This window comes from Epinephelus fuscoguttatus, linkage group LG3, assembly GCF_011397635.1.
Source record: "Epinephelus fuscoguttatus linkage group LG3, E.fuscoguttatus.final_Chr_v1".
Lineage (NCBI taxonomy): Eukaryota > Metazoa > Chordata > Actinopteri > Perciformes > Serranidae > Epinephelus > Epinephelus fuscoguttatus.
In genome coordinates this window covers 1320944-1335383 of record NC_064754.1, presented here as the reverse complement: position 1 = coordinate 1335383, position 14440 = coordinate 1320944, and the positions used below count along the sequence as shown (strand labels likewise).

The 14440-nt window shown below is 42.8% G+C and overlaps 1 protein-coding gene across 1 annotated transcript in view; it reads right to left on the bottom strand.

Moving 5' to 3' along the window:
- Positions 1 to 299: 299 nt before the first annotated feature.
- Positions 300 to 14440, bottom strand: part of kcnh1b (potassium voltage-gated channel, subfamily H (eag-related), member 1b) — an 85637-nt gene continuing 71496 nt past the window's right edge. Inside the window, exon 11 of the mRNA XM_049572109.1 lies at positions 300 to 6469. Within this exon, the coding sequence (XP_049428066.1) occupies positions 5621 to 6469 (849 nt within the window). The 3' untranslated portion in view covers positions 300 to 5620. The remainder of the gene's footprint in view (positions 6470 to 14440) is intronic.

Below are 14440 nucleotides of genomic sequence, written 5' to 3'. Positions count from 1 at the left end.
TACACAAGATACCAAAGTCAGGACGAACGTACAGCTTCTTTCTTCTCAACTGATGATGTGATGGGTTACATTTCCCCTGATCCCCTGCGACAGTTAGTAGATAAGGTTTCTTTCAGTCTGTTATCATGTTTGCAGATGATACTCAACTTAAAACTGCAAAATGTTTTATACTAAAAACCAAAATGTGCTCTGTATGATCAATCTGCTTCGCCTAAAATCTGCATTCAAAGAAGAAAAAAGATTCCTGCACACTCTTGCCAAACTTGCAAAATATTTAATGGGACAAGGCAGCTACGTAGCTGCCTTGGAGGAAGTAAAGAGGAATGTAAATGTGGAGATGCGGCCAATAAATCCCTCGTGTTTGTACCATAAACTCCTGTGTGATGACTGACAGCTTGCACCTCTTGGTGGAGAAGTTTTATATATGGAGGTGAAAGAAGTGACACAGCCAGTACGATAGCTTTCTCCATCTTTAACCAAAGCTACTTCAGATTACATGTAATCAACATAACGGACGAGACGTGTTGGCTGTAAACCCGACTGAAGTTGAGACGATTCACAGCAGTCATGTTCAAAGAGAAAATGTTGCATATAAAGTTATTGAAGTTTCCTGCGCTGGAACTTTGATGGAGGCACAGATGATGATGCTAAAGCAAAAGCTAAGGCTAAGGCTAATGCTAAAGGAAGAACTGTACAAGCCATGTAGAAAACAGAAGGATTCAGCTGAGCCAGTCACAGCTCTCCTGGGAGTCTACTGGCTGTTGTGACTTCAGACTAAACGAGTCAACTCTTGCGAATTAGGCGTAAAAAACTGTCCATATAAACTACAAGCGACAGCAACATTCAGGGAGCCTGTCGAGCCCTGATGGAGCCTCAGCAACAGCTCGCTGCTGCTCTGAAAACAGGTGCGTGATGCTTCGCATGTTGAATGTTGTTTCGCCTGTTCGCTGACACATGGTGCAGGTTAATCACTGGGAAACACTGGAACAATCTGATGTGCGCTGGCTCCTTCGCATCACATCCTGTTAGTCATCGCTGTAACCGTTCTGTGATTCCAGTGTTCCGCACGTTTGACTGCTTTACAATCATCCCGCAGGTCCGACACAGACAAACTCCCCAGCTTCAACAATGATCTTACAGTTCTGGACTGATGGTCGTTTCCCAACATGGCGGTCTGTGCTGATCAGACAGAAAAAAATCACTTGACTCCATCTGCCTCTTCCTGCCATCTCAAGCTGCCAAAATAAAAGCGACCGATGAGTCCTAGAGCTCATTCAGTACAACTACTTCAGAAGACTCTCCAGGGACACCTACGATGTAAAAGACAAGGGTAGCCAAGCTAGCTCTAGTGCTAGCACGCTAATCCACTGGTTCTGATTACATTAGCATTAACATGTTGTCATCTGTCTCCTGACACTGGCCTCAAGACGCCGTCCTGCACCGGGTCAGGTATCCAACGGGTAACCAGCAAAACGCTGTGTAACGAGTAAAAGTATTTATATAAATTCATGGTAAAGATGAACTCCATGCAGGCGGGCTTTTTTTTCAGAATAAAATGCAGTAAAAAGCTGTGCAGTATATGTGTAATATTCTGACATCTAAATCACTATTATCAAGCTGCAGTTGCTTTTATTTTGAAAGTCAGTGACACCAGTGTAACCTTTGACCCCGTGGTCACACTGGTCACCGACGTGGAGGACTCCAGCCATGACACTTTGCAGCCCGAGGATGAGGTGGCAGCCTACATGGAGTTGGGATCCTTTGGAGGTTTGATGGTGGTGGAAGGAGCATGCTAACATGTTTCCTAACCTGGCAGTGATTGAATGTTTTCACCATCCAGTCAAAGAGACGTCCAATTCAAGAACGGAGAACCAGCTTCATGTGAGGGACTGGAGCCTGGGGGGGGTTAAGCAGAGGTGCAGTCAGGTTGCAGGATTTTTATTAACGGTGCGGCTTTGACTGCTTTGTCAAGGTGTCTTATGATACTTCTCAAAGTCAAGGATGCTTCCGTGACAGGACAGCACCCTTCAGGTTGGGTCCTACAGAGCCTTGGTCAGACTGCTTCCAAGCATTTAGAGAACATAAAATAAAACAGTTGTGCATGTGTGCGTCATTGAAAAGGTCCTGCCTCCAACTCCATGCAGCAATTTTAAAAAAGTGGAGGGAACGTATGTGGTATTGCCAACTGTGCTCCTCAACTATCTTGTTGAAATGGAGCATTGGTGTCAGTCTGCAGGAGGAGATCGCACTGTCAGCGCCTCAGTTTGTACTTGCATAAACACGTTTTGCTTTACTTTGATCCAACACATTTATGGTGATAACAAATTTACAAATTTCAAACATTCAAATGCATATAGCATCATTGGGGATGCCGTCACTTTGCTCTTGTCTTGCACTATTTTTAAAAGACAAGCACTGCCAAGACCATGTGTCAGTGTCCTCGCCTCATGGAAGTCAGAACAAACTTTTAAAACAGGCCCTGTAGATCCATCACGAGTCAAGATTCAACAACTGGATTGCCCATTTCTCCCATAAAATTTGTTCAGAAGCAGATTTTGCTGAAAGTTCACTGGAAAATTTTCCAAGTTAGGGAACAGAACCCATGCATCCTTCACATGGGACTGTGGGTGCTTTAAGAGTGCTGAGGATACAAACAGGCATCCCTGAAAATTTTCCGAATGAAGAAAATTTGACAGACCTTTGACATCGGAACAGGGCAATGATTTGATGGCGTAGCATCCTTGAAATGATTGTTTTATGATCCTTCCTTGACTTTAAGAAACAGATACTGTGTGGATTCCTCTTCTTCTTCTTCTTCTTCTTCTTCTTCTTCAGTTTTAGCTCCAGGTTTGGTCACCCCCAAACAATTTTTGAGTCAGGACGATTGTCTTTCAGATAAGTTGTTCTTCAACGTTCACAACGTTTGAACAATGGACGATCTGCTTGTTGGATGAACTGATGAATTTCTGATAGGTCAGAACTATGGTGAGATCATTTAAAGAGGCAACAGACAGCATCTTTTCCTAAATATATCATGATGAAAATAATGTGGGTTGCACAGGGCAGTGTCCACAGTAAAATCAGACTATCAGTGTTTACATAGGTTACTTAGTGGCTGTGCAATCTTTGCAATAAGCTTCTGCCACCTGGGGCGAAATTTCACGGAAAAAATCTGCTTTACGGCAGGAAACGCGTCATGTATTGAGAAACTGGTCGGTCAGCCAATCAGGGACTGGAGCTGGTCCTTATGAGGAGTTGGGCATGAGATAGTTGAGTCACGAGCACAATGGCAGACGGACAAAGTTTGGAGACAAGTGAAAAACGGCCTAGCAAAAGAAAAGGAGCTCCTCTGTGTGAGGAGGCAAAGAAGAGCAAAAAGGAGAGTGATAAAAGAAGAGGAAAAACAAGAGTAAACCTCAGTCAGGCGTTCAAGAGATGGAGGGAGCTCCGTGACCAAAGAGGCTTCAAAACCCATGTCCAGCTAGCTTTCTTTCTAATGGATCAGTAAATAACACGGCTAAATGTTAGCTAGACCAGAGAGGACTGGACTGTACTGGCTGCTAGTTCATTCCTAGCTGGCCAGCATCGCAAATCGCCGCAACCAGGGAGCGGGTAGCGAGTGTTGGTCGGCTGACATCCTGGTTGCCATTCTACGGCAGCCCTCGGACAGTGATACCCCCCTCCCTTCCTTCTGTTCTCTTCTCACGGAGGCAGCTATCCACGGACATCGCCCAGCTAAGTTACGCCCAGCTAAGTGAACACTGGACTTTGTTTCCCATTCAATTTGAGCTCAACCGGCCGCATGGTTTCCATACGGTAGCGTTTATTCTAGAATGGGGACTGTTTACATGTGCATATTGGTATAATTCCACTGTGTCTACTGTTGTTTGTACTGGTACTGTACATATTGGTATCATTTACTGTGAGCTGTTTGTACTGGTACTGTACATATTGGTATCATTTACTGTGAGCTGTTTGTACTGATACTGTACATATTGGTATCATTTACTGTGAGCTGTTTGTACTGGTACTGTACATATTGGTATCATTTACTGTGAGCTGTTTGTACTGGTACTGTACATATTGGTATCATTTACTGTGAGCTGTTTGTACTGGTACTGTGCATTCTGCTATAATTATTTGCATTACTATTTGTTTTTCTTCAGATAAATCTGATAATTGTTGCTCGGTCTCTTTACTCATTTATTCAGTAGAGTGTCCACACACCTTCTCATTCTACATATACATAGAGGTATACTGGTGGCTTTACAGCCTACATTTTATTGATTATCTCTGATCCCCACGCTCAGTTTGGTCGTTGCGACAGTGTGATGCAACACCGCTGACGCCAGGTGGCGCCAAGCTAAAAAAAACCTGAATCCTATCTGTTGCCTCTTTAAAGCAAACAGTGGCTGCTGAGCTTTACATATCGTAGCGGCTCCTCGCCAGGTCTGTTAGCCCCGCCCACCCAATTTGCATGAAACATGATGTAACCGTGCTTTAGCAATAAACTGTGTAAATGTAAACCATCTCTTTAAAAACAACTTAACGAAAGAGTGAACGTACAATGAGTAAAAACATGTTCCACTTGAATTCAGACGCATTCAGAGATCAGAATTATTACCATCCAACATGTGTGATCTTCTACACTGAAGCAGTAAGATTCGTTTTATGTTTGAATTGGGATGTGTTAACTTGGCGGCCTCCAATCAGAGCTGAGTCAACATGGAAACATGCATACACTGATTTTATTTATAAAAACTAAGAATCCAGACTAACCAATCAAATGTCCAGCTCTGTGCAGGAATTAGACATCAGACACATTTAGGGCCTCATTGTCACCGAGCTGCATCAAATCTTTCACATTCGTTCTGGATATAAAAACGCCACCGAACATCCCAAACATCAAAGTCTGTACACACAGTGTTTAGTCTGCATGAAGGTGGGAACATTCTGACGCCCAGTGAACTGAACCATCGACCGAAACTCTGGCCCACAATGTCCTTTAACAAGTTCAGCAGCCTTCTGCTTACACTGAATGTCCGTCTTTTGATTGACGCTCTTAACAACCAATCACAGAGCGATGCTTTGATATGGTGTCATGCAGTGCTGTCAGAAAAAACAGCCTATGATACGTGGAATTTGTGACGCCATCATGGACGCCATCATCATTTTGTCGGTTTAAGAGGTTTGAGATTCATCTGTCCTCTTGAATCGAGTATCTGAAGGTTCGGAACGGCTAAACAGACTTTGTGGACCAGAACTCACAAGACCGGGGCAAAGCCACTGAATCACCAACCCTTAGTACGCAATGTCCTTCATCACAGTGTCACAGCCCTGTTTGAAACAACGTTAAAGCCATCTCTTATTATTGCCAAAATCATGAGAAGGTCCAAATCCTCCTGAGGACCAAAGGTGCCATCATGACTGTCATGACTCTAAAGTCTCTGATCAAAGTAAAAATCAGCTTCATCCTCTCTCCCATTTGACATCTTGTCAGTCTGTGACGTCGCACAGAGCGTTGCCATGAACGTAACAAAGTGCTTTTGTGTCAGACGGTCTTCTCTGACATCTGGAGGCCAAAAGGGTCGAGTTCCTGCGGACCGACTCTGTGTCAAGTTTAGGAGAAGCTGTCCTTATCAGAGTCAGGGGAAGGAGGCCGCGAGATCTCGAAGAAGGAGCCAGATGACTTTCTGGATTTGAGGAGTCGCAGCATCTCAGCCAGCTGAGTCTCAAGCGCCGCCATGCGACTGTTCAGAGATCTGATGTCTCCTCTTAACTCCTGTTTCAGCTCCAGGAAGGAGGCTTGCATGCTCTGCTCTGGAATTGGACAGAAGACCCTCTTCTCGTCAGACTGGACCGGGCTTTGCTCCTGCGGTGTTCTTGCTTCGCCGACACTGTCCAACCGGAGGTCGCTCTTTGTGATGCCGCTGTCACAGGAGTCGGTTTTCTTGAGGGACATCTCATCCTGAGACTTAGTTCTATCGGGCAGCGTCTCCATGGATTCGGCCTTAGAGACGCTGCTCCACGACTCGGCCTTCACGACGGATTCCTTGAATCGTCCCCAGCCTTTCGCTTTTGGCGGCTCTGCAGATTTGCAGCCAACCAGGTTTCCGTTTTGGGTGGCGGGAGTGTGGAGCATAACTCGGCTTGAGGTCCTGGATGAAGAGGGCGCGATGGATGTTGAGGAGGTGGTGGGTGTGGCTGGGCTCTCCGTCACCATGACTATACTGGTGGAGGCCAGGACCTCTGGACCCCTGGCTGGCTCCAGGCGAATGACACCTTTCTCCACGTCACGGGCGCCCTGTTCGGCCCGCTCCATGGCGAGCCTTGCCTCCCTCTGCTGCCGAAAACGCTGGAAGAGCCGTCTAACCGGGTGATCCGGAGGGAGGTTTAAAGGAGCCTCGTTCTTTCTCTTCAACATCTCCTCCTCCTCACGTTTCACATCACTGATCTTCCTGAAGACGATCTGTGAAGAGAAGGACGCCAGAGAAAAGATCAGCACGGTTTCACCTCATCAAATAAATATTTTTACTTCTTTACATCTCCGTGAAGCAGTCCAGTTGTTACAGTTTACATCCACGCCTGTGCAGATTCACTAAATATAAATAATAACTTTATTTATGTATCACATTTTTGAACACACAGTCACAAAGCACTTCACATTTAGATAAGACTCTCACATTAAATATTATAAAAAAGGCCAACTTATAGAAAGCAAAACACAGATTCAGCACCTCTGATGAAGGAGGAGCACTCTCCCACAGTTTGGGAGCAACAATTGCAAAAGCACAGTCACCTCTGGATTTAAAATATGAACAGTGAACAGAGAGGAGGCCTTGATCAGGTGTTCAGATTAGCCAACTGGTGAAAGAGGGGCTCAACATCTCTGCTATAAAAGATAATACCATGGTTTGGGTCAGGGGTAGGCAACCTGCTGCCCTGGAGCCATATGCGGCTCTTCAGCCTCTCTCCGAGAGAGAGAGAGAGAGAGAGAGAGACAGAGAGAGAGAGTGTGGGGACTAATATGCAGCAAAGGGTTGCAGGCCGGACTCGTGTTGGCGAGGCAATGCGTCTGCACATGGGACGCCGGCACTATCCACTACGCTACCAACGCCCCAGCATTTTCATTTTTATTCATTTTTTATCAGTTCTAAAAATGTGTAGCCTATGCACTGAAATTAAAAAAAAAAAATTAATTTCGACAACTAAAATGTGTGTCATACATCTCGGACCTGGCACCTTGTCCTCTAAATTTCACCAAACCTCAGTCTGGTCTTGAGCCTCGCTAACTAGACTAGCAATGGATTCCAAATCCATAAAATGAGAGTCTCAGAGTAAAATACAGAATTCAGTATTGAGTGGACAGATTTGTTTGCTTTCACCACCAACGCTGTAAAGTTAGAGTACCAAATAATCATAAGTAGCCCACTACAGAGGAGCCTCCTAGTGGTAAAACATATTTCTGAATTTTCATTCAGACCTATTTTTAATGTCCATAGGCTAATTCAGACTTAATATGCAGTGTTACCATAACACTCAAATATGGTGTGTGTCTCCAGGCAGTCTTCCTTTAATTATTTTTAGTAAAAAATGGCTCTTTTGATAGTTAAGGTTGTCGACCCTTGGTCAGGGTGAATACTCAATTCTGATTGGCTGCAGGGTGTCCGCTTAAAACTGATAACGGACACCTGCAAAGAAGTTCAGGTGAAACTGTCTGTTCACTGCTCTAATTAAATGCACTGGCTACATAATAGTATCAGTATCTGTAATCTGATTATAATCATTTTCCAACACTGAGAGTAGCCTTTGTCTTTCAGTTCCTTGTCCTCTAAACACCACAGGATGGAGACTGTGACACCCTGCAGGTACAACACCGCCCCTTTGAAGTTAAACAATCATCTGACATCCTGTCCGCTGTTCAACTCGCTGCTTCAGGCTGTGGTCGAGAGTAATGTAACACGTAGCGTATCGTTTGTTAGTGAAAATCTTGATATTGATTTCGGGACACTGACATGGCTGATAGCTAGCGAGTCAAATTATCTTTACCGTTTGTCAACACTACACAAGGTATTTGACTTTGAATCTTGCTAGCATAACGTTAGCTTTCTGGCTAACGGCTGGGCCAAAGGGTTCTATGGGCTGAGTGGACTAGAAATACCTGCGCTGTTAAGCCCTATCAAAGGGTCGTCCTATTTACTGGAGTAGTGAATAATGTTACCACTGCATAAGAACCTTATGGTTATGGGACCTTATGTTATCATTATTATTAGCGGGCAGTAATGATTATTCCAGGTATTGGTCAAACCCTCGGGTTTCATTACTTTGGTAAAGGGGGGATAATGACCTTCAAGGTGTCCATTATCACTTTTTAATAGCCTTTACTGAGGCCTCCACTATGCATCAGAGGGTTCACACCTCCACATCATCCATTAAAAAGTGATAATGGACACCTTGAACGGCATTATTCCTCACTTTACGGCATTGGAAGTTGTAAGTTTATTTGCTGAGAGTATCAGTTTGATTTTTGCAATTTTTCTCAACGGAAAAAAACCCAGGACTGAACGAATTTAGCAATATGGGACTCAAAGTTTAAATGTGGGTCAAACAGAATATCAAGACTTTTAGAGATGGTTTTGATATTGCTAGCAATATCCATTAAATAACATTTTATATCGTCTTTCTCTCAGCTGCTGCTGTTTGACAGTGACACAGACTTTCAAAATAAAGGCGTATCGATATATCCATTCAATGATCAGTGATCCAATATCATCGATGCATGGATACGCCTTTACATGCATGCAGGTGGAAATTCAACCAAGCTGTTCTGTCATGAGACGCAGAGACTTAAACCAGCAGTGAGGAAGAAAAATAATAACGTCACATGTAATCTGTCAAATTATGAGAAGAGTAAAAAGAAGTCCGCGAGCCGCTAGGCTAATTTATGCAATGTAAACATGCTTAAGCTAATAATGGCTCACTAGCAAAAAAACAACAGTTGTGTCTGTGAACCCCGACAGTTGTTACTGAGCTGAGTTTGACACTTGTGTTAAATGATCTTGTTGTTTTGTGGTTTGGAGACATTTGTCTTCAGGACTTTAAGACAGACGTTTGTCTTCAGGACTTTGAGACACAAGTTTGTATTCAGGACTTTAAGACAGACGTTTGTCTTCAGGACTTTGAGACACAAGTTTGTCTTCAGGACTTTAAGACACAAGTTTGTCTTCAGGACTTTAAGACAGACGTTTGTCTTCAGGACTTTGAGACAGACGATTGTCTTCAGGACTTTAAGACACAAGTTTGTCTTCAGGACTTTGAGACATAAGTTTGTCTCCAGGACTTTGAGACACAAGTTTGTCTCCAGGACTTTGAGACATAAGTTTGTCTCCAGGACTTTGAGACACAAGTTTGTCTTCAGGACTTTGAGACATAAGTTTGTCTCCAGGACTTTAAGACACAAGTTTGTCTTCAGGACTATAAGACACAAGTTTGTCTTCAGGACTTTAAGACAGACGTTTGTCTTCAGGACTTTGAGACACAAGTTTGTCTTCAGGACTATAAGACACAAGTTTGTCTTCAGGACTTTAAGACAGACGTTTGTCTTCAGGACTTTGAGACACAAGTTTGTCTCCAGGACTTTAAGACACAAGTTTGTCTTCAGGACTTTGAGACACAAGTTTGTCTTCAGGACTTTAAGACAGACGTTTGTCTTCAGGACTTTGAGACACAAGTTTGTCTCCAGGACTTTAAGACACAAGTTTGTCTTCAGGACTTTGAGACACAAGTTTGTCTCCAGGACTTTGAGACACAAGTTTGTCTTCAGGACTTTGAGACAGATCGCCCTAAAGTTTTCGGAAAAGGATGATGGTTTGGGTTCAAATGAAAAGATGTCTGACAGAAAGCCCTGAAGGTTAACTGATCCCATGTGCTGTTTGCTGTGTGTTAGTGGAGTCAGATTAAAGTCAACTTCACTGTTCTTATTATTTATGTGTTGTTTTTATCTTTTATGGCCCAAAGTAACAAATAAAGCTGCAGCAGCTTCTTCTGGAACAGACTGTGTGAAATGATCAGATGATATCGTCTCATATCGATCGCAGGACCCTCAAATCGTATCGTGGCAGACTTTGTAACATCGGTAAATATTGTATCATTGTCCAAAAAGTTGATATGATGTTGTATGGTGATGAAACTGGTGATTAACACCTCTAGCTGAGATTATTAGGTTTAACCGCACTCTGGGAGCGCACTCTGACACAAACTGGAGCGTTGATAAATTGGGAGCGCTGTCTGAATGTAGCGTTGGGTTATCCAGAGCAGCGCACTCTCAGAGTGGCAGAGCGCACTCTGGACACTCTGTCTGTGGAGACGGAGCAGCAGAGCGCCGAGCGGAGTGAATGTGTGATTAACTTAACCGTTGGTTCATTCATGTAGAAATATAACGCTGCGTTTCTTCCACCAACAGGGCTCTCATTTTAGTGTAGAGCGTCAGACTGAATTTACCAACGCACCATGTCAGGTCACTCACTCTCCGGGACCGCCAGTGTTACTTGAATAAGTAAACACTGACCAACGGGACCAGACTGGCCGACCCGTATGCTCTCACTCAGTGGATGGATGATGTCACAGGAAGCCAATCTTACAAAGGAGGACCACACTTGTTTGTTTTGCTATGGAAGCTAACGTTAGCTAATGTGCTAAAAAGTTAGCGTTGCAGAGAAATCCAATCTTCCTCTTAATCCCTCCCCAGTTTCTGATGAGGTGGACATGATAACCCTTAATACACATAACCTTATTCATCCCTACAACAGGAAATACTTTTTCCCTAACCTGATATGAAGTGTGCGCTGCACATGTGAGCATTTTTGATGATGGCCTCCGTCCAGTCCTTTGGTCTTATCACATTTAACCATAGTTGTCTTTGTTTTTATTGACGGGCAGTGGCGGCTGGTTTTGAGCCATGACTCCTTCTATTCTGGCTCCCAATAACACAACAAGACAAACACATTTTAACACTCCTGTGGAGCCTACAGCCCTGTGGGGGAGAGGCAGCTGCACCTCCAGCTGATAACATGACGTCATCGTGATGTCAGCCCTAAAAGGGTCCTTAGTGAAAACAAAATCAAATGTCTCCCCTTCTGTTCCTGAGATATGATATTAAAATATGATGATGTCACAGTGAGGCTGACCTTTGACCTTTTGGATCTAAAATGTCATCAGTTGGTTATTTTATCATGTTAGACATTTGTGTGAAGTTTTGTCATAAGTAATGTATGAATCCTTGAGTTATGTCCAAAAACATAATTAGTGAGATCACAGTGACCTTTGACCACCAAATACATATTGGTTTAAGTTGACTGCAGCTCTGTGTAGCACTATTGCCCCAAAATTTCCCCTTAAGAACAATTAAGTATGTTTTATCTTAATTTGTCACATTATTTAAAAACATAGAGTTGAGATAACAGGATTAGCACCAGTAGAAACCTTAATTGAAATGTCTCATGTTTCCTGTCGTGACGCAGAAAGATTCGAATCAGGAGCTCCCACCCAGAGCTTCAGGCCATCAATTAAAACTGCATGATCAACAGTGTTGAATGGAGCACTCACATCTGAAAGTGTGTGTATTGAGCATTTACTGCTTCTGCTGTTAAAACAAGTCATTTATTATTAAAGCAACATCTCTGCTGTTCAGCGCACTGGGACCTGACTGGAAAAAAAAGAACCGCTTTGATCAAAATGTCAGTGCAGAAAAAAGATTGAGATTAAAAACCAGCCAAATATCTTGATTTTAATATGTAAAGACGAACTAGAGAAAGTTACTCTTACGTCAAACATATTTTTTAATTTAAGTCTATTTTGGAAGAATGATAAAAGGTCTTTTCTTCACCAGAAGCTGAGGCCGCTGAAAGTCCTTAAACGTACTTTGACTGTCACTGCAGTGTGTTTATTAGCTGCATTTGGACTTACAGCAGCTAGATATTTGTTCTCTGCTGACAAATCCGCACTGACATGAAACTCAACATATTTGAATTCAAAAGTTGTAATTAAAACTTTCACAGTGACCTTTGACTTCTAGTCTTTTTGGTAACTATACTACAGTGTTCAATAAGAAGTGGGGCAGGAGGGATCTGCTTACCTCCCGATTTGAAACGTATTGCGATTTTACAAATATTATGATTCAATATTACAATTAGTTGCAATTTTTCTTAACTTGTTCAGCACCAGACCACGGGAAAAAGTTGAGTCACACACTTCTATGGACTGTATATATCCTGAGCTGGATTTCCAAATCGACAGCGGGATTTATAATTGTGCGCAGACCCTACACATGTGGCCTACACATTGATACTTGTGCGGTGGTGTGTCTGTGTCTCTGCAGTTACACCTCCAAAACACTAGTCGGCAGCAGTGTTTCTGTGAAGTGCTGTAAAGTTTAGTTGATTCAAAACACACATTAAAGACATAAACACACAGTAAACACACATAAACACACATTAAACACACATAAACACACATTAAACACACATTAAACACACAGTAGACACACATTAACACACATTAACGCACATTAAACACAGTAAACACACATTAAACACACATCAAACACACATTAAACACACAGTAAACACACATCAAACACACATTAAACACACAGTAAACACACATTAACACACAGTAAACACACAGTAAACACACAATAAACACTAGTGTTGATATACCTGTACTAAAATAGTACCATGGTACTAGAGTAAAAATACCGGTACTTTGAAATTGATTCAATTCATTAATTTAGTTAATTTATTTTACTCATTTATGCACACAAACGCCTTTCTTGTTCCTATTGGAGCACAGATTGCGCAAGTGGTGTGTATGACAACACCTGTATCAACATTCACAGCTGGCGCACGTGAAAAAAGACAAGAGAAAGTCTGCCTGGCAAAGGGAGACAACACGAGACAACACAAACTTGGTGGAACATTTGAGACACCAAACCGTGACGTCCGTACCGAGGTACTTACCGAACCATGATTTTTTTTTTAGTACCGTTACACCTCTACTATTTATTGTTTTAAAGGTTTGTATCCAAAAGGACTTTTCCTTAGGAAAAGTACTGAAAAGTATTGAAATTCATATTGGTATGGGTACCGAAACAAAGATTTTGGTATCGTGACAACACTATTAAACACACGTTAAAACAGCTCTGCTAAACTTCATTTACTTACTAAAATGTACATGTACAATAGAATGAACACAAAATGCTGTACATACTTTTTGAGGTAAACTTAAACTGCTACATTTGTCGGTCGGTCCCACAATTAACGCAAATTCAGCCAATCCACTTGAATTCTGTGCACATTTGCAATTTCATCCAATCACAACAACTTTACTGCAAATGTGACGATTTAAAATGGGTAAAATCTGATTTCATTGTAGAGCTGCATGCAGCGTACTGATTCTGTTGAATCAAACTGCTGCTGCAGGACCGAAGCTCACACTGGGACAGACGGTGACTTTAAAAGTTAAGGATGCCTCTTTGGTAGGACGGGTCCCTCCAAGTTGGGTCCTACAGATGCTAGGCAAGACTCCCTCCTAGCATCCAGTGGACACATATTGGCTAGCAAGTGCTCAGGTGAAGGTCACTGACGAAGCCCCGCCTTCAATTCAGGTAAATCATGTGCAAAGAATTGTGGGTGCTTCATGCCCGCTGAGAGTACATACATGCATCCTTGAAAATTCTCTGAAGGAAGGACTGTCCTCGGTAGAATACGAAGGATCCTTGACACTACAACAGTCCTTCGGTGGGATTCGATGACATCACCTCCTCGAAATTCAGCCGTTAAATGATCCTTCCTCAACTTTTAAAAAGTGCCAACTGTCTCACACACACAGTGACAGAGCTAACTGTTAGCATCACACAGCTAACGTTACCCAACAGTTTTTACAGATTTAACGACAGTCGAGCTGTTCAATATCAGTGTGAGATCAATAGCTCTGTGTCTGCTGCTGCAGGGTTTAAAACGAAGCAGCAAAATAAGGTGAGTGGGGATGAGACCATGTTCTGTGTTAGCTGGTGCTAACAGGGAGAGCAGGAGAGCGGCTCACGGGGACAGTCCATCAGCGCTGCATCAAACGGCAATAAGAGCTGAGCATCAGTGATCAGCTGTCACCCTCCAGTCATCATAAACAGATTGTAATTCTGTGGGAAACACTAAATGCTCATAATAATAAGCTCTGACTCTGTGACAGCGTCGCAGCTATTTTTGTAATTTTCACTGATCCCCACAATTTTATTGCAAAAAACTCCTGCATCACAATATTTTAGAAAGCCGCCATGACATCAGACATTTCAGGCCGCATCAATCCAGAAACAATCCTTGATTTAGATTTCCCTGCAGTGTTTCCCACCACTTAGATTTCTCTTTTGTTTTTTAACTATTTAAAA